Source organism: Oxyura jamaicensis, chromosome 23 (assembly GCF_011077185.1).
Source record: "Oxyura jamaicensis isolate SHBP4307 breed ruddy duck chromosome 23, BPBGC_Ojam_1.0, whole genome shotgun sequence".
Lineage (NCBI taxonomy): Eukaryota > Metazoa > Chordata > Aves > Anseriformes > Anatidae > Oxyura > Oxyura jamaicensis.
The window spans coordinates 4414136-4433739 of NC_048915.1; the positions used below are offsets into that span (position 1 = coordinate 4414136).

Genomic DNA, 19604 nt, shown 5'->3' on the forward strand with positions numbered 1-19604 from the left:
CCCTAAAGGGATTTTGGGGGGGGGACCCACTGGGGTCGCGCCCATCGATGCGCTCGGCGATCGCTCGGCTGCGGCGCCTGGGCAAGATGGCGGCGCCCACGGCGGCGGGGCCGTGAGGAGACGGGGGCGATGCTGGCGCTGGGCCGCGGCCTGGCGGGGGCGGCCTCCGCCGTCCTGGGGGGCGGCTATCGAGGGGCAGGGGCCGGTGAGGGGGCGCGGGGACGCGGGACGGCCTGGGGAGGGAGCCGGGAGGAGGGGAGAGGGGGAGGAAAAGGAGGGGAGGACGGGAGGGTGAGGGGGGCTCGGGGCGGGCAGCAGCTGGGAGGGGGGGTTCTGGTGGGGACAGGGGGAGTCCCCGGGGACAGAGGTGGTCCCTGGGGGGCAGACGTGACCCTCAAGTGGCGGTGGTGGCCTCCGAGTGGCAGAGGGGGCCCCTGAGTGGTAGAGGGGGCCCCCGGTGGGCTGGGGGCTGGGTGGCCCCGGGGAGGGGACAGGGACTGGGGGTGCTGCGGGGGAGGTGGGGAGGGCCCGGGGGGTCCTCAGGGCGTGAGGGGGCCGGGGGTGGGCGGCTCGGGGCGAGACTGGGGCTGGGTGCTGGGGCTGAGGGGGCTGGGGTGGGCAGGGGGTGGGCGAGGGGTTCAGGGGCTCGAGGGTGAGGCGGGCAGGGGAGCTGAGGGCTGGGGATGGCCTGCGGGGCTGCCCCGAGCACCTCGGGGCTGTGCTGAAGCAGCTAAGGTGGCCCCAGCACCAAGGGTCCCTCGGGCACAGCACATCTGCGTGGCTGCTGCGTGCCCAGAACCAGCCCTGAGCTGATCCAAGGCACAGGTCACAGCTCCAACGTTCTTTCTGTGCGTGTTTCTGTGCGTGTTCCTACCACACGGTCCGCACGAGAGGGTTAACAGCCACGGAGAGATCTGCCCTGCGCTTAGCACGTGTCCTGCCTGCCAGGGCTCGGGTCTGGTGCCTCCCAGCTGCAGAGTTCAGCTAGCTTACTGCTCAGCAAACTCTGTTGTAGGCAGGACTGGCAAAGCCTGTACTTTGAAAGCATGCTTGAAGCAGAGGTGAATAATGTCAAGCAGGTGTTGATTCCAACATTGTGGCCTTGAAAGGGCAGTAGGAAGAGTTCTTTCTTGAACAGTCTCAGAACTCAGGATACTGATGAATATTCTTGTCTGTACCAAGGTGTGCCAGTCAAAGGTTTTTGCTGCGTGTCTCTGCCACTGCTGTAGTTCAGAGCAGCCCATCTAACTTGCACATTAAATTATTTGCGTTAAATAATCAATTAAAACCCTTTAAATGAACACAGTTCAGCTGGAGAACCTTGCATTCTGTTTAGCAGCAGGCCAAGTGCTTGTGATCTCTTCCTGCTAGCCCTGTTGTTTTTTTTTCATTTGAGTTGGCATGGCTTCACCCGTCTGCGTGAAACTTCACGCTGAAACTGTTCCACGCTGCCTGTAGGACCAAAGGCCTAAGTTGGCCACACATCACCTTGGAGTCTACGTCCTCTGACCAGTTTTGTAGTACAGACTGGGCAGTATTTAATGAGTATGTAGGTAGAAAAGTGCAAACAATCTAATAAATCTTTGTATGATTTTTTTTTCCATCAAGTTTGCAGTGCCTTTATTCAGCCAGTAAGATGTTACGCCAGACCTGCGAGAAGAAAGATAAGAGGTACGTCAGGATCCATGGGAGAAAGTGGCAAAATATTTTACTGTTGCTGCTATCGGAGTTGTACCCTAATGCAGCAGGAAGAGAAGGTATTTGGAGAAATTTGCATCTTTTTCACTTTAAAGATGCAGATGTACACTGCTCGTGAGAAGAGAGAGGAAACGTAATCCCTGCTGCAGGAGTTTGTATCTCTGCAGCTTGAGGGGTGATTACAAAGGTGAGGGAGCCAGACTTATCCACACTGCCAAGCAGTACAGTGAGGGTCAGTGGTCCCAGGGATCCATTTGGAGATGTTCAGGCTGGCCACAAAAGGAAAAAAAAAAAAAAAAAAAGGATTCAGTGGGAAGGCAGAGCAGTGTGGGACTGCACTTCACAGAGAGGCTGTGGCATATCTGTCCCCGGAGGTTTTCAAGGCTGTGTTAGACAAAGAAATGGCAACAGTCACACTTCATGGGGGAGATTCGACTAGAAGCTTCATAAGATCCCTTTGTCAACCTTCTTGTGGTTCTGCAAGTAGTTCCTTGCAAGCTTAAAAGTTACTTGGAGGACCCAACAGTTCATGAATGTGTGCCAAATCAACAGTTGTCAGTACAGTGGGATGTATACCATGTTGTAAATCCAGAGTGCTGAAGGCAAGAGTCTGGACCCAACTTCATTCACTCGATTCCTGTCATCTTAGCATGGTCTCTTAAGTTCTTCATTGTTTGGGGCATCCAGTCTATTTTCTTTGCAACCTGTTTCCTCTAATCTAGTTCGCAGCATGTTCAGAGCTCCGACTTTTACTGCTGTTCCTCAAACGTTCATCTTTCCCTTGTAGACATCCCCAGCCATTTGGATGATCTTCCTCCAACAATGATGAAGAAAGAGTATTCCAACGTCCCGATAATAAATAGGTATGATGCAGCAAAAAGGCTTGGCTAATCTCTTGAGTGCTTTGTATCTGAGATTGATATAACCACCACCATGTCACCTGCTCAGTAATGAATGTTCTGTGGTCACAGATACGCAATTTAGCACAAAAATTGCAAAGCTATTTTGAAAGTCAAATTTGCAGAAGCCATCACTGTTTGTGACTGTGTTAGGTTTCTGTTTAATTAATGTGAGATACACTGAGCATGTTTCTCAGAACTGCTGTTTGTCCACATCTTTTGTGGACTTTGTCTGCATCCGTAGAAAAAGAAATAATCTTGACATGATAAAAATAATCTTCTTAGCAACAATCTATGTCTGTCTTGAACACAGGTGCTAAAGCGTATGCAATTAAACAGCTCAAAATGAGAGGCTACTTCTGAAATCTGGGCCTGGAGTTTTGCTTTTTTTATGCTTTGATTCCAGATCTCTTCATGTGTGGTGCATGGAGAGCCCCCAGTGGCGTAACTGAGACTTTCACAGATCTTTGGAGGAGCAGGTCTTAAGAGTAATTATTTTGTCCTTGGCCGCTTACCTGGTGGTTAACCTTTAGCACCCAGTTTGCATGCATTGTTGGTTTTGGAGCTGATAAGACTTCAGCGTGGTTTGAAATAATTCATACAGTGCTTTCTACAGAAGCTTGATGCTTCTGTGATTTCCAGCCATTATTTTTCCTTTGGAATAAAGAAACAGCTCGTGGCTGACGGGTTTAGGAGGAGAGGAGAGTCACTGTAAACCTGCAGAATAAATTTGAGGGAAGTTAGTGTGTTCTGAAAACCTAGCTTCATTCCTGTTGTTAAATATGCCTGGTTTCTAAGCTTATAAACTAATCTGCAATCTCCTTACAGCGTTGATGACGTAGTGAAAAGATTATTGTCACTGGAAATGGCAAGCCAGGTTAGTGTCATTTTACATGCATAAATACTAGGAGGTTTTTCAAACACACTAGTGTAAGACTTACCTATATCGTTAAATGCCCTACAGTTACTTCTGGTTTAAATGTTGCTTGGTGAGTGCAGATCTGGGGCTGTTAAATACGTGAGGATGATAAGTCTTGCACGCTCTTAAAATTTATTATGGAGTCTTCTTTATGATAATAATTGCATATTAAAATTGGATAATAAAGTATTCCACGAGCACAGGAGGAGATGCAGCTGTGTTGCGTTACTGCTGACGGTCGGGCTGTATTACAGAAGCAGTACGCTGGGCAGCAGGTGTTCTTCAAATGACTTTTATTTTTTGTACTCCCAGAAAACAAGTAAGCAAATCAGAACAGCATCGCAAAGATCTTACTGCTTCTTGATGCCTACCACCTAAGCTTAAAAAGATGCAAAAAGTGAAGGCTGCTGCCACGGGAGACCAGCTTTGGTTCTGTTTCTTCAGCTCATGAGAGTGTCAGGACATCTTCACCACCCTTTTGTAATTTTGGGAAGAGGGATGCGCCTGGACTCTTAGCAGAAAACAGGATCACTGTTGTTGAGATCTTTTGTGCTCCTTCCTTGCTGTACTCTGAGCACTATGCTACATGCAGTACGTCCTTTTTTTGCAGCACTACTTACTCCTTTTGCAATGGACATCAAGTACAGCTACAAAGCCTTTATCTGGGCATTTGGGAAGAAATCTGGGGTGTCTCAGACCTGCAGCGTTCCTCAGAAAGTGACAAGCTCTTTTGTTGTCCACAGAAGGAGAAAATGAAGATAAAGACACAGCAGCTGGTGGAGAAGGTCAGAAGGTCTCCCGATGACAATGGCTCCTTTGAGGTGCAAAGTAAGTTAAAAGAAGAGAAGGATATTGTTGGAAGACAACAGTTCCCTTTGCCTTTATTCAGCTATTCCCACCCTATCACTTCAAGTTTCCTGTATCAGCTAGGAAAATCTCTTTCAGGAGAGCACCTGAGAGGCAGGTAGCCTGCAGTACGTGCTGGGGTACTGACAAGAGATTTGCTGAGGAAGGCTCAACTCACTTTTAGTGAAAGAAATGTGAAATAACAGAAATGTAGGGGCACAACTGACTCCATTCCAGTTATATTTGTTACAAGCGTCTGCAAGGATACTTTCCAAATCGCTACTCGATATCCGCCCTCTAAAGGCTGCACGTGCATTATTCTGCTTGAAATGCTTACATGACATGAACCATTGCACAGCATCCATTACCAGAATGAAACACTAGATTCAGCCAGATTTCCCTGTGCATAGGCAAGTTCTCAGGTACGGTGTAGAGACAGTGCAGAGATGAAGGCTGTACTGCCATTGACCAAGATGTTCTCTGCTATCATTAATAAAGGCCTTCGGTTTCTCAGGCTGCCACCAGCACCGTTTCCAAAACTTGAAAACCTTGAAAGCTGGATGCAGCTGTTAGGAAAAGCGCTTAAATTGTGTCAGTTCCTCCAAAGCTTAAACCAAGGGAGATGAATGTAAATGCACCAGTAAATCAGCAAGGCAAGAGGCCTTACAAATAAAATTCATGTGATCAGTTGTTAAAATATTAACCTCTAATCAGGCAGCTTCATAATTGTAATAGTTCTTACTTGGGTTAATGTAGGTTGTATTTTGTGGTTTGTTTACCATTTACTGTGCAATAACGTTTGCTGTGGTGCAGTGGGTACACATAAGAACAGCAGTCTCCAACTGGCAATTTGAAGGAAATGCAAATGACACCATCTCGCCCTGGAAAGCTTCTGCTCTCTCATGGCTTCTTACGTCTGTCCTTTATAGCTGCTATATTGACTGCCAAGATACGCACTTACGAGGAGCATCTTCAGAGGCATCCCAAGGTAACTGTCAGTAATCTGAGCCCATGCATCTGAGACAACAGCTGTTCAGGTTGTTTTCTGGGTTGAGAACAAAGGGATTTTGATTCTGGGGATTACGGCTTTCCTAGGATGGTTTATAAAATAGCAGTAACTGTTCCTACTTGTCAGTCTGGGAAACTGCTGGCTCAGTCGCAGCTACGTTTTCACCCACTGAAATGTGGAATGTGTTTTATTTTTGTTACTGGATTGTTGGGAATGCCTGAGCAGATACCTTTCAGTGGAGTTTAGCTAGATCTGTTTTTGCTGCAGATACAGTTCCGTTGCGTAGTGTTCAGCATAACTAGTGTGATCACTTCAGCTGTATTATCCATCTGTTCTGCCTTTAAAAATATTTAGTGGACAGGACTGTGCTAATGTCAAAACGACCATTTACCTACGTAAAGCTGCTTGGGTTCAAGCCCAAACTAAAAACATCACAACTGTAAGTTTCTGAACAAGATCTACTGAAGATCTACTAACACAGTGGGAAGTGGATTAATCACCTGTGTTTGAAAAAAGTTCGTATTAGCTAACTGTAAAAACTTGAAGGATAAAACAGAACAGAATTCAGTTTAAAGAACGCAGAAATTGTACCAAATGTACAGCAGAAAAGACCTTTTGAAATTACTTGGCTCAAGCCTGGCTTTAGACAAATTGCTTGTAAAGGGTAGAGTGATTTCTTCCATGAGATTGCCCCGAATGGCATGTATCAAGCTATTCATAATCTCTTCCAAAGAACAACTCAAACTGTGAAATAGAGCCAAGTCAGATTTTATCTTTACATTTAAATTCTGGAAAAGCAAAAATAAATAGTTCCAGAAATAACACAGAATCATACGTTTCAGGGGAAGCAGAGTTCATAGCCGGTAGACTTCTCCAACAATCTTTGCCTCCAAGCCACTGCAGCTTGGAGAAAGCAATTTCAGTGCAAAGTTAAGTCTTCCCAGATCTTCTTGTAGTGATCTAATGTTCTTGTGATATCTGGTAAGAAAAATTGTTCTAAGATACTGTCCTTAACCTGATTGTTTCCTTTTAGCCATAATTTGGTCTATGTAATTTATTGGAATGGAAGTACAATCTTCTGCAATCTAGTGAACATTAAGTCCTTTGCAGGATAAAAGTAACCGTCGTCTCATGCTGATGGCTGTGGATCGCCGGAAGAAACTACTTGCATATCTTCGCCGTGTCCGCTACGATGCCTTTGAAAACACCTGCAAGCAGCTGAATATCCAGTATGCACTACCTGCTGCCTACTCCCGACGGGTCACCAAGCGCTGGGTTGTTAAGAAGGCATTTTGTATCAAGGTATGGAGCAAACCAGAGCAAAAGTTATGTAACTGGAGTAGAAAAAAATCTCTTCATAGAGGGAACAATTAAGACAGAAAGACATGAGTCCTGTAAATCTGTGTTTTGAATTTGAGGAGATGATGATGACTAGAACAAAACAAGCTTGACCAAGAACCCCACAAAGGGCAGCTAGGCAGTGGGCAGTGAAGGGTGTACTGACTGAGTGTGTACTGTGGTTAAGAACTTAAGGTTGAGCTTCTAGTTCGCTCAGAAATGCATGATTCTAATCAGTTTTTCTTCCAAGCCTGATATGGGGAACTAATATGCAAGACTATTAAGTTTCGTGGCAATTTTAGAACAAAAATGTGGGCATGGCCACTGGCTCCTCTCATTTGCACTAAATTTATTGTTGTAACTGACCAGAATCAAAAAGCCAGACAATGCTGTCAGTCTATAAATATTAAATCTTAATCCAATTAAATTATAAGTAAAAGACTGGATAGCAGTAACTGATATCAGAGAGTGGTACCCTGGAACATAGGCTGCTTGGAGTCCTGGAGGAAGAAAGGGGAAGGAGCTGATCTCACTGAAATACATTGCGTGCCGTCTGACCTCCACTGCAGGAACTCATCAGATCCATGCTGTGTGTTGCAATGAGCAGCAGCAGCAGAATGGTTGTAATCAGCAGCAGACAGCTTTGTCTTTCCCCTTCTCTCACCTGCTTATGCTCCTCCTGCAGGTTTTCCAGGAGGTGCGGAAGCTGAAAGCACCAGAAAGGCTAAAGAAGAGGAGAGAGTGGCAAGCAAAAGCCAGAGCTGCAAAAGAGAAGCAGGCGCAGAGCAAAGGGACTGCTGTGTAGCTGCACACTGGGTTTGTGATACAGCCAGTCTCTCCAAAAATAAACACCTTGCAAAAGGCATGTCGACTTTGCTTAAGTGCACGTGTGATCTGTGCCGTGTGAGTACCCAAAAAAGTGCAGTAAGAGGTTTAAGTGTTTTAGAAGTTTAAGACTGCTTCCTTGGACCATGTCCTGAGCAGTCTGTGCTGTGCTGAGAGGAGTGCTGGGGGCTTTATCAGCATGCCTTTGGCAGGGAAAGGCAGTGATGTCTTCAAGTGAAAGCACCTTTGAGTAGTGTCTGTCTCCTCTCATTATCTGGTGAGCTTGCAGAATTGCATTGTCAAACAGCATTGGAGCAGCTGCTCGGCAGAATTCAGCAGGGGATTCACTATGTGTAATGGAAATGAGAGGAGAGAATGAGGAGAAATGCGGCTTATTTGGAAATAAAGCATCCCTGACACTGACTCAAAAAGCCATTCCTCCACACAATCAAATGCAGGTTGATTCTGAACTCTGCAGCTGTAGAAACCAGACTAATAATCAAGTCTGTCATTTCCCAGCTGACTTGGGTATTTGCGTTCATTCTTTGGTAGCCATCCCTCAGTATCACTGTGAAACTCAGTGATGTTATTTCAAAAATGCCATTGATGGTTATTAAACTAAATAATTATGACTAAAGTGGCGCCCGCTGGCAGAGTTCGATAAAACAGCCCCGAGTTCCCCTCAGCTGTCACGTGGACATGTATCGGGGATGCATGTGTGCTGAACTGAGGCAAGATGATTTTTAATCCTGTCACAAAGACTTAAATCTGGCGAGGAAATGACTACAATTAATCGGTTATTACAATTTAATTAGTCTTCAAGTGGTGCTATCCCCCTGTGGCGGGAGGGACATGCCAACACGGCGCCACGCCATTGGCCCGGCCGTTGCCTGGCTGCGGCGGCGGCTGTTGGGGGGGGGGGGCGGCCGCCATGTCGGGCCGGGCGCTGCCGCTGCTGTTCCTCAACCTGGGCGGCGAGATGCTCTACATCCTGGACCAGCGGCTCCGCGCCCAGAGCATCCCCGGAGAGAAGGCCCGCAAAGGTGAGCCGGGGCTGGGGCCGGGGGGTCGGCACCGCGGAGACCCTGGCTGGGCCCCTGCGTCCGGCTTTGTGAGGAGGGAGCTGCGAGGGGCAGTGTGTGAAGGGATCCCATACGATCCTAGGGTCATTAGGGTTGGAAAAGAGCTCCGAGATCATCTGGTCCGACCATCACCCTATTGCTAATGTCACCCACTAACTCATGTCCCCAGGCACCACGTCCAACCTCTCCTTGAACACCCCCAGGGACGGTGACTCCACCACCTCCCTGGGCAACCCGTCCCAACACCTGACCGCTCTTTCTGAGCAGAAATGTCTCCTCATTTCCAGCCTGAACCTCCCCTGGCACAGCTTGAGGCCGTTCCCTCTGGTCCTGTCACTGGTTACCTGTGAGCAGAGGCCGACCCCCAGCTCCCCACCCCTTCCTTTCAGGCAGTTGCAGAGAGCAATGAGGTCTCCCTGAGCCTCCTCTTCTCCAGACCAAACGCCCCCAGCTCCCTCAGCCGCTCCTCCCAGGACTTGTGCTCCAGGCCCCTCAGCAGCTTCGTAGCCCTGCTCTGGACACGCTCCAGAAGAGGCCGGGTGCTGGAGGTAATCAGCAAGGAGCTGTGCTGCTGCAGGCTGAGCATTGCCCAGGGTTTTGCAGGCTTCTCCCAAAGTATCATTGCTTTTGGTGCTCCAGCAAAGAGATCTGTGGTTAATTAATAGTGTGCAAGCATGCGGTCAGTTTTTTGGTAATGATTCTCTTAATAATACAGGAATTAATGCAGATGTACCTGCCATGATGTTACTGGAAGGATGCTTGAAAAGTAATAGAACATCGCAGTGCCTGCCACTGAAAGAAGCCCAGGGGAAGTGGTTTCCTTACAAGTTTCATTGCTCTGCCACAGGAATGGGTCCTGTGTGGTTTTCCTGTCTTAAAATAAAGCCGTTTGAGTTAAACTTTCATGAAGTTTCTGTAGTAATGACTGCTTGCAGGTATGACTGAAGCTGATTTGTGAAATGCACACAGGTAATACAGAAACTGGAACAGATTTCAGTATTTCTGTACTTGTGTTGCACGTTAGTGCTGCAGACACGTGCCTTTGGAATCTCAGTAACTCAGGATCTGAGCATCTCAACCCAGGTCCTGAAATGTTTCAGGATGACCAGACTTCTTTGCAACCAGAATAAGAACTTCTAAGCAATGTCAAAGGTTTCCTTACAGCAATACAATTTTTAACTATTCAGATTTGTCTTCAGTAGTCTGCCAAGAGCTGATTTCCCTGCTGCTGTTTGTACAGTTCTCAGTTGATAGCTTAAACTACATTTAGTCATGTATAGTGGAATATCTGAGCAGTTGAATTAGATCTGTACCAGTTTATCCGTGCATGTATTTTTGTCTTTCTAAAAAAATGGGCGTTAATTTTACTGAGACGTGGTGTGGTCTTCACTGAAGTGTTTGTTGATATTTAAAACTGTTCACCAAAATATTGTTCATTTATATGTGCAAAAAAACAGCTGAAAAAAATCCAAGCTAAATGCAAAACACGCTAAGTTTCAATCAAGGGTAAAATTTTAGCTCAGCTGAAGCAACAGGGTTTTTGCCAAGGGGAGGGCAAGGTTTCATCTTCTGTGTATTAATTGAAAGATGTCAAGTAACAGAAAGATGTCAAGTAACAGAAGAGTTCTTTCTTGGTAAGCACAGATTGCTGATGAGAAAAATCAAAGTCCTTTAGATTTTTTTTTTCTTTATTTCTTTTATTCTTGAAACTCTTGTTCTTACTTCTTGAACTGATGTTTTTGTTTTATATGCTTCGTGTAGATGAATGGACAGATGTGGACAGGAAACGAGGTACTGTAACCTTCTAGCTGCATGCAGTAGACGAACACCACTACATGCACACATGAGGCTCATTGTACGTGAACACACTGTATGCTGTTCCTGCAGCCCTCTAGTGATGGTGTCAAGGTTGAGTAATATTTTCCACCTGTTAAAAGGCACTTTAACTACAGATCTTACAAAAATAGGCAATGTCTCAAAATCTAGTGGCTTCTAAAGTAGCCTCTTTGTTAATTTAATCAAGGCAGTATCTATAAACAGACCATAACTTTTTCTCACAGCGGTCTTTCTAACCAGAATGATGTTTGGATTTTGCTCACATCTACAAATGCAAACAAATAATTACGTGAGGATTGTGATATTTTTTTTTTTCTGCTTAAAGGCAGGAATATTACATACACTGCATTTCTCTGTGATAACTTCTAATTTACTGTTCAGGGTTTTGATGGATGAACTCCAGACGTTTCCATCCTAGCTGCTTATCCACCCCTGCTAATGGTTCGCCACCCTTGCAGCAGACTGATCACAAAGGAGCAGGTTCCCACACTTCAGACAAACTCACCTTGACTTAAATTATCACTGAAGGTGGGTTTGAGCTGAGGTTTTGCAGTGGAGAGCTAAGATGAGTGTGATTTCCTCCTGGGGTCTGCCTTGAAATGGTAGCCTCCAGAGCAAGGGTACGGTGAGTAGCTGGATGAGAAAATAAATCTCTTAAATGATCACATTTTTTCTGCTAGGCGAACATGAGTAGAACTTCCAGTGTCTCTTTAAGCAGGCCTTTATTAAGAGAGATCAGGGTTATGATTTCTATTTTTCAAAATAAGTCATTTGCAGGTTTAGAATGTTTACCAAAGGTAAATATTGATACCCTGGAGTTTGCTGCTTTTTGCTACCACTATGTGCTCCTTCCACTAATATTTTTTTCCAGCATTTAATATCTCAGAAGCATAAAAGATTCCACATTTCTCCTCTTTTATCACACCTTAAATGGAGATACGTTATATAAAATCCTGCTTTATCATATTCAGATAAAGGCACAGACGCAGATCTTGTGTTGCCCACTCAACTTCTCCTTGTGAGAGAAGACAACTTTGTGAGCGCTGCTCTTAGGACGATCCCTGAAAAGTTACCAAAGAGCAGCCGCCAGAGTCTGTTGCTGCTGATAAAGCCAGACAGCTAGGTCTGCCTGCCTTTGACTTTATGAACTATGAACCTACTGCTTTGGACTCGTGACGTTCCCTTCACTGCCTTGAATGTACTTGGAGAAGCATGAGCACAGCCCAGACGTAAAGTCTCATGTCATGCATATGAGCCGTGTTACGTTACAGCGCGCTAGGCGATGAAATGTGTATGTCACCGGTGACATGACACATGCCGGCCAAAACCACCGTAAATCCTCAGCTTCTCTTTTGTCATCGCATTGTCTATACTTGGTTTCCCTCTCCCCATCCCAGTTGATGAAACCCCTCTCTGCTAAATTGCTTTTATGCTATGTTGCTTGGCGTGCCATTATCCCTGAGCTAACACTCCTTTCTTTGTTATTTTCCATTGTGAGAATGGTGTAAGAATGTTCTTAGGGGCTCTGAGATCTTTGCTCTGTCATTATCAAATGTACCTTGTGAGATTTGGCCTTTATCTTGATTTTTGTATGTTTTTTCTCATTTCTTCTCATAGCCAATACAGGAGGTTTTAATTTCAGACAATAATTTATGTAAGGCTCGGTGTGTGGTTAACGTAGATCTTCTGATTTCATGATAAATATCCACCAGCTACTGTCTGCATACAGTGGTGGTGTTTGTCTCCTGACAGCTCTGCTTATTAGACACTCTCCTACCATGGCGGGGAAGGCTTTGTACAGATAACCTGCACAACTTAAAAATATTTTTTGTGAGAGCAGTATAAGGCAAAAGTTCTTATTTTTGCCATAAAATATTACTTGCAAAATGGAATATATGCTAATACGTTGTGTTTGATTTTCTCCGCTGAAAAAAAGTGAGGATTTTTGCCTAAGACTGCAAGTAGGGATCGTTTTATGGATAGTTTATTTGAAAAGGGTGGAAGAAGAGGGAATCTTTTTCCACTTGTAGTTAGGTGTATTTATAACCCGTGCTGCTCAGAAGCTGAGCTGAGGCCCATCTCTGTTGGTTGGAGTTCTTAAAACAGGAAGGTGAGCCGCGTTATGTTACAGTGCAAGGGATGCTGAAATGCGTACCCCACCACAACACGTGCAGGAGAAAACCTGTCAGCATCAGCTTTAAACGAGGAGAGAATCGCTTCAGAAGGCACTTGCCTTCCAGAAAACAGCTGCCAGCCTCCAAGTGCTCAGCATCTATTACACACCTAGCAACATTCCCCAGACATTAATCATCTAAGAAAAGATGAAGTGACTGGAACATCAACTTTTCTTTCTTTTTGTTTTTCCTTCCCTTGAGATTTTTCTAATCTATAAGAATTAGCTCTCATTACAAGCTTCAGTAACAGTCATCTGCTTAGGGAAATTCATGCTTGTACAATTATCCCTGGGAATTGAAATTGATATTTTTTTCAACATTTTTGGATAGAAAAAAAAAAAAGTTTGGATAGAAAAAAAAAAAGTTTATTTATGATAACTCTGTATCAGGCGTATGACAAAAGTATCAAATCCAGCAGGAAAGTGAAGGTGTCCGCTTGAGTCACTCCAGAGATGTTTTCTATCTCTTTTGCATTAAAAGCTTGTTAACCAGAGCATAGCCCTTCTATTCAGTATTCCTGGTCTCCAGATATTCTCGAGTAAGGTATGTAACAGTTCCTTGCCTAAATTAACACTTAAAAATGAAGCACTGGTCAGGAAGTTTAGAGTTCTGAGCCTTTGGGCTGCTCTAATGTCCTCAGATGTTAACTGTGTTAAGAGCCCTGGATGGCCTTGCCACACATCCCGCTGTAATAAATGCTTCCTTAAATACTTGTCAGTCCTAATCCATTTCACACAAGTACTTCAAGGAGCTTTGAGTCAGTCAGGAGCTTCTGTTTAGAAGGAAAAAATAGTGTCAAAGGCTAAAAAGAGAACCGATAGCTATGGTTTGTTTATAAATAATCATAAAAAAATGCAGCCTGATGCAAAACAGTCTTAGGAAGCAGAACTGTAACCTTTACAGATAATGCATGCCAGCGTAGCCTGTAAACAGAATTATTTTAAAAGGGGAAAGTGCTAACCATTGCTGCAAAAACAAGGCAACCAAACCAGCGTTATTCCCTTTGGAAAACAAGGTTTGTTGTCTGCAGCTCAAACACAGTTCTGCCTCTGGGGACAGTCAGCAGGAACATGCTGCTTGCTGAGACCAATATGGCATTGAGAAAATGTCAAAATGACGAAGCGGTCGTCTTGCTTTTCCTTTTGTGGCTACGTACCTGGTTTTCACAGGTAAGCGTTCTGTGAGCCCTCGCAGCTGTCAGTGTCCACGTGTGGAATGAATCAGGCGAATGCCGTGTTTGTGAAGCAAACAACCGAGGCTCTCTGTCTTTACAGTTATGAATGACATCATCACAACCATGTTCAATAAAAAATTTATGGAAGAGCTGTTTAAACCACAGGAGCTCTACTCCAAGAAGGCTCTGAGAACGGTGTATGACCGGCTAGCTCATGCTTCAATCATGAGGCTGAACCAGGCAAGCATGGATAAGGTAAAGAGACAATCTGTCTAGTCCTGACTGTGCTGGACTTCGATGCTGCTCTTTGCAAGTTACTGTAATTTTGAAGCTTTTTGTAACAGACCTCTTTCCATTTGTTTTCTTTGTAAAAATGGCTCCAAGCCAAGAAAACTTTGGAGAAATCCATGGTGGTACCAGATAATTCATCACCTCAAGCAGAAATACTTGGGTTTGAGTTTAATTAAAGTTTGAGTTTAAGAGGTTCAGTAAGCCTTCTTTAAAAGAATGTTTATATACATATTAAAAGCCTATACATATGTTGTATAAATATATATTTTTCTCTCTATATATATTTCTGTATTGGTGCTCACTATTTTGCAGTTGCAGGTATACATATAAATTTTTACCTGCAAACACTATATCCAGTGGGCAATTTTCTGGGAAAAAAAAATAATTATAGGAACTTGACTTCCTGTGAGACCTCTACCCTGGTGTCAATGGTGTTGAAATTGTCAGTAGTCTGAGAGGCCAACAGGAGGGATGACAATGTGATTTTAGAAGTCTTATTTTCATAGAAAACAAAGCTGAAATGGTTCTCCTTACATGCAGGTGGGTGCTAAAAGAAGAAAAAAAAAGTGTCTAAACCCACCTAAAATGAGCTAAGTGGTGTTGCCGTCTGTGTTGGGATGGAACCCAAATTCCTCCCTTGTTATTTTGCAGCTGTATGACCTTATGACTATGGCTTTCAAATACCAAGTCCTGCTGTGTCCTCGGCCCAAAGACATCCTGCTGGTCACGTTCAATCACCTGGATGCAATCAAGGATTTCATTCGCGATTCCCCTGGCATTCTGAACCAGGTGGATGAAACTTTCCGACAGCTGATCGAAGTAAGAATCCCTAGAGAAATGGTGGAACACGCTGTTGTTTGAAGGTTGTTTTTTTCCTCTTTCAAGCTGATCTTAGAGACTAAATACTGCATCAGGAAGTGGCATGTCAAGCGTGGAGCTTGATGGGTTCTTAGCCTCAGAGAACTTTTGCTCATGTAACTGCTGTAATTCTTTGTACAGAGAACAGGGGTGTCCCAGTGAAAGGGAACTTTACTTAAAATGTTGAAAGTTCTGGGAAGTCATGAAATGGTTCTCAGGGACTTCTGGAGATGGAGTTGTTTACAACACAACTTTTTCATGTTTTCCCCCTTTAAATCAGTATGTTGCTTATTCAGCCTGATCAAAGTCTCCACTGACTTCAGCAGAAATTAAATCAGGCTCTTAGTCCCTGATAACAACTACTGATGCTGATCAGCAGCCCCCCGTAATTAACTTCCTCTTCCACACATGTACCAGCTTTGGCCGGCAGTATTCTGATAGGCTTGTTTCCACCTTTAACTTGATCAGGCATGCTACATTTACAAAGCCTTATTGTGTGTTTTTTTTTCAGGTGTATGGCTGTCTGTCTGCTGGGGAATTTCAGCTGATCAGGCAAACACTCCTCCTTTTTTTTCAGGACATGCATATAAGGGTGAGAATCCAATATATGTAGGCAGTAAGAACAGAAGGAAGTTTGTGGTTAGGATATGAACATACCATGTTACAAGTTCATGATAAAGAGTTGGGTTTTGTTACTCATGCGTTTTAGTAATCTTGATGTGCTTCTCTTCAAAATTTAACAAGCTGAGTGCATCTACTACAGTAACACCCAATAACTCTAAAATATTCTGGAAAACGAATCCCCCTGATTACCCGTTTATTTCAAAGGTGACTATATAGAGTAATTCCTGAGTCAGGTTTTCATTAGTTTCAAATTCCACAAATCTGAAAGAATATCTGCTAGTAGATAAATAGGTTTTTATTTTTAATAGAAGCTTGATATGAAACTGAGAACCTCAAGCTTGAGGCTGTGGGCCTTGATGTTCTGTAAATAAATTGATCATACTCAAGTGCATAAAGAGTACACTTTTTTTTCGATGTTTCATCAGTGTGCCTATCCTCTGTATCAGAGTGTTTTTATGCACATCAAAATCTCTAGGAAACCGATCCTAATCTAAGCAGGAAGGCTGCAAGGTCAGACTTCAGAGAACTCAGATCAGAAGATATTTAACTGATTTTCTAGAGGATGGAATATTCTTTTGCAGGTCTCTATCTTTCTGAAGGATAAAGTGCAAAACTCTAATGGTCGCTTTGTGCTGCCAATCTCAGGCCCTGTTCCATGGGGTACGGAAGTTCCAGGACTCATCAGGTGAATTCTGAACCCCTGCTTATACTGTTTGCAGTGCCTTGCACGTATGGCTGCTCAGAAAGAACACTCAGTCCCAGAGGTGTAGTGGGAATCACGCTTAGACTGTCACTCGTGTTTCATGGAGAGCTGAACCTCCAGTAAGTGTCATTTATACGGCAAGATTTGGGTTTAAGTCACCTGGCAATGAAATGCTAAGCATGTTTCTGGCATTCCCTACTCCAGTAAATCAGCTATTAGTCATTTCTCCTCTAAAATAGGCACTTCCCAGCATACAGAGCAGTGTTACTTGTACAGTAAGCAAAGGAAGTCAGCACTGAAAATCAGTAACAGAAATACTAAGTATGCTTCAATAATGGCTTGTTTTTAAGGATGTATAATCGCAATGGAGATGAAGTTAAAAGAACTGAGTTCACCACTGATGGAAATTACGTTACTCCACAAAGGGAAGGGTCTTTTGATCTCTATGGAGACAGAGTCCTCAAACTTGGAACAAATATGTAAGTCGCTTTTGTCCTACGTAGAAACATGAAGTAAACATTGATTATGGATTTGTTCAGAAGCACATCTTTGGTCTTGTTTGTTTATTTTTGTCTCTTTGGCTGTTATCAGCTTGACTGCTTTACAAAGGGATCACCTGATACAAAACGTGTGTGGATAAAGGTGTTTAAAAAGCTGTGGAAAAGAGCAAAAGTTTGATTCATGTCTGTAGTAGAGCTGAGTAAAGAGCGTTCTCATCTGGTACTGCATATTCTGTGAAATGTAATTTAAATTTAACAGCATTCAAGAAATCATTTTTTTCCTTCACATTTGACTTAGATAATTTTTCCATTCTCAGAATAAGAGACAGTTATGTTCTTTCCTACAGTTTTGTCACTTATATGTTTTAATGCCACAATACTCCATAAAACTGACCTATAACTTCTCATTTCTGTAATTTAGAGTCTTCAGAAAAAATATTCTGAAATCAAATTTAGGTCGTGTGCTGCTCCCTTCTATTTCAGTATCACATACAAGTAACAGGCTGCTTTTCCTCATGTGTTTTTCTCTCTAGGTACAGTGTTAGTCGGCCAGTAGAGACACACATGTCAGGATCATCCAAAAACTTGGCATCCCATGCGAAGGTTGGTGTTCTTCTGATCCTGTCACTGGTTAAATTCCTGACCTCGGCAGCAGTCTGTGCTGTCTTCTCTTTTGCTCGCCTCCTTTGTCAAGTAAACAACTATCTTTTCAGTCTACACTTACAGGATAACTTCAGGGGAACCTGTTTACTTGTTCCTCTGTAGGCTTCAGCGGTTCTCCCTGGCCCCTTTTGAACTAGGCCGTGAGAATGTTTTCCTAAAGAATTTTACGCACAGGCTTATGCGGTTGTGTACTGCAGTCTTGCTTCCTATTTTAATTTCTTCCAAAAACAGGAAGCTGGTTTTACTGATTTCTCAGCTATCCAATTTAGCTGGAAAACTATCTTGTCCTAGGTCTATATATTCAAGCAAATATTTTAAATATAAAACTGATAATTATGATTTATCTGTACAGTCTGTAACACTAACAATACAGAAATGTTAATATGACACTGAAGAACATGTATGTAATACCAGAACACACAAATGCTTTTAGCCCTAGTTTTCCTGGTAGTCTGACCGCTGAACCCATTTCTGTTTTCCACAGGAGAACGTGGCCCCTAACCCTCTTGCTAAAGAAGAACTGAACTTTTTGGCCAGGCTGTTGGGAGGTCTGGATATCAAGAAACCTGGTGGCAGTGAGACAGGATTTCGACTGAATTTGTTCACAACAGATGAGGAGGAAGAGTATGCTCAAGCTGTTTTTTGTCTGGGGTTTGTGATTTAGTGCCATGTGGACAGTCCTGGAGACTGAGGCTGGCCCTTGACAGCTTCAGGGACAGAATACCGATCTTTTCAGTATTTTCTTATCCTGGTCCAGATAGTCTTAAAAAAATGGTCAGACAAACTGTTCCTCTTTTGTTCCTGCAGGGACTATCAGGAAGGAGAGAGTGATTTCTTACTGGTGCTTCTCCTGTAAAGCAGGGTCTTGCACTGCCTTCACATGAGAAAGTCAGTCAGTAGGTGACAACCTGGGCTTAGGTTCTGTCCCACAGAACAGACACATCCCTTCAGCCCCTTTAGCTCTCCTCTCCCCCAGAGACTCATTTCAGAGACAAGTATGTGTCCGAACTGACTGGAGGTGATAAGCCTGATGGGCTCAAACACTGCAGCTTCCTTCTGGCAGGGAGCGCAAGGGTAATGAGAGTTTTGTTAGTGGTTCCTGCAGAATGCATTTGTCTGTTTTTACTCTCAACTACAGAGAGAGTCCCACTGTTCTACAGTTAGTGTAAAAAGTCTAAGGCAGGGATACGTCTCCAGACTGGGATCAGTATATGACTTTGCTTAGCAGAAATAGCAATGCTGTGTAAACCTCACGTCTATAGGAGCCTCATTACTCTGTTTATCCCTTGTATGTCACCATGGGGTTAAGCACTCTTCATATTTTTAATCAAGACAGGCAGCACTGACGAGACCAGAGGAGTTATCTTACAAGGTTGTTAACATAGAAGCCACTCAGGTACGTACAGTGCGTTTCACATCTTTACTCATTCTCTCCTTGCTAAGTCACTACTTTTACCCATCATAGCAACTTTACGGAAATACTTTTTTATTATTTCGGTTAAGCTTATAAATCAGTGATGGCAGTATTTTCTGCTAAGCCTGTGGATTTGCTAATTGGGGTTGTTTAGCCTGGAGATCAGGAGGCTCAGGGGAGCCCTCGTTGCTCTCTGCAACTCCCTGAAAGGAAGGGGTGGGGAGCTGGGGGTCGACCTCTGCTCACAGTGACAGGACCAGAGGGAACGGCCTCAAGGTGTGCCAGGGGAGGTTCAGGCTGGAAATGAGGAGACATTTCTGCTCCGAAAGAGCGGTCAGGCGTTGGGACGGGTTGCCCAGGGAGGTGGTGGAGTCACTGTCCCTGGGGGTGTTCAAGGAGAGGCTGGACGTGGTGCCTGGGGACAGGGTTAGTGGTGATGGTGGGGGTAGGGGGTGGCTGGCCCAGATGATCTCGGTGGGCTTCTCCAACCCTAATGCTGTGATTCTGGGATCACTGCTCGCTACGGGAGCTCAGCCCCCAGCCCGTTAGAGCGAGCCATCACCCCGAGAGACCGGCGAGCATTTCCCGACCCGTGTCCCCGCGCAGGACCCGGAGCTCCGGGCGGAGCTGGCCCGCATCGCGGGCGAGCTGGAGGTGGCGGAGCCGAGCCCGGCGAGCTCGGGCAAAGGCGAGGACCTGCTGGCGCTGATGGACGGGCTGTGAGCGGCGCGCATTAAACGCGCTCTTCCCA

General features: G+C 44.5%; 2 protein-coding genes across 4 annotated transcripts; both read left to right on the top strand.

Annotated features, from left to right (window-relative positions):
- The first annotated feature begins 77 nt into the window (after positions 1-77).
- Positions 78-7585, top strand: MRPS15 (mitochondrial ribosomal protein S15). Its single transcript, XM_035345663.1, has 8 exons — positions 78-205; positions 1609-1671; positions 2486-2561; positions 3426-3474; positions 4260-4344; positions 5292-5350; positions 6482-6673; positions 7395-7585. The coding sequence occupies exons 1-8, from the start codon at positions 130-132 to the stop codon at positions 7512-7514; spliced, it is 720 nt and encodes a 239-aa protein (XP_035201554.1). The 5' UTR covers positions 78-129; the 3' UTR covers positions 7515-7585.
- Positions 7586-8413: 828 nt separating this feature from the next.
- OSCP1 (organic solute carrier partner 1) lies at positions 8414-19604 on the top strand. Of its 3 annotated transcripts, none has more exons than XM_035345659.1 (11): positions 8435-8577; positions 10378-10407; positions 13901-14055; positions 14743-14910; positions 15461-15541; positions 16155-16258; positions 16627-16755; positions 17310-17379; positions 17924-18063; positions 18772-18835; positions 19460-19604. In XM_035345659.1, the coding sequence occupies exons 1-11, from the start codon at positions 8466-8468 to the stop codon at positions 19574-19576; spliced, it is 1170 nt and encodes a 389-aa protein (XP_035201550.1). In that variant the 5' UTR covers positions 8435-8465; the 3' UTR covers positions 19577-19604. The 3 variants fall into 3 exon arrangements, with proteins under 3 accessions (XP_035201551.1, XP_035201550.1, XP_035201552.1); XM_035345661.1 differs by lacking the exon at positions 10378-10407 and adding an exon at positions 13657-13795 and having other exon boundaries at positions 8451-8577; XM_035345660.1 differs by lacking the exon at positions 10378-10407 and having other exon boundaries at positions 8414-8577.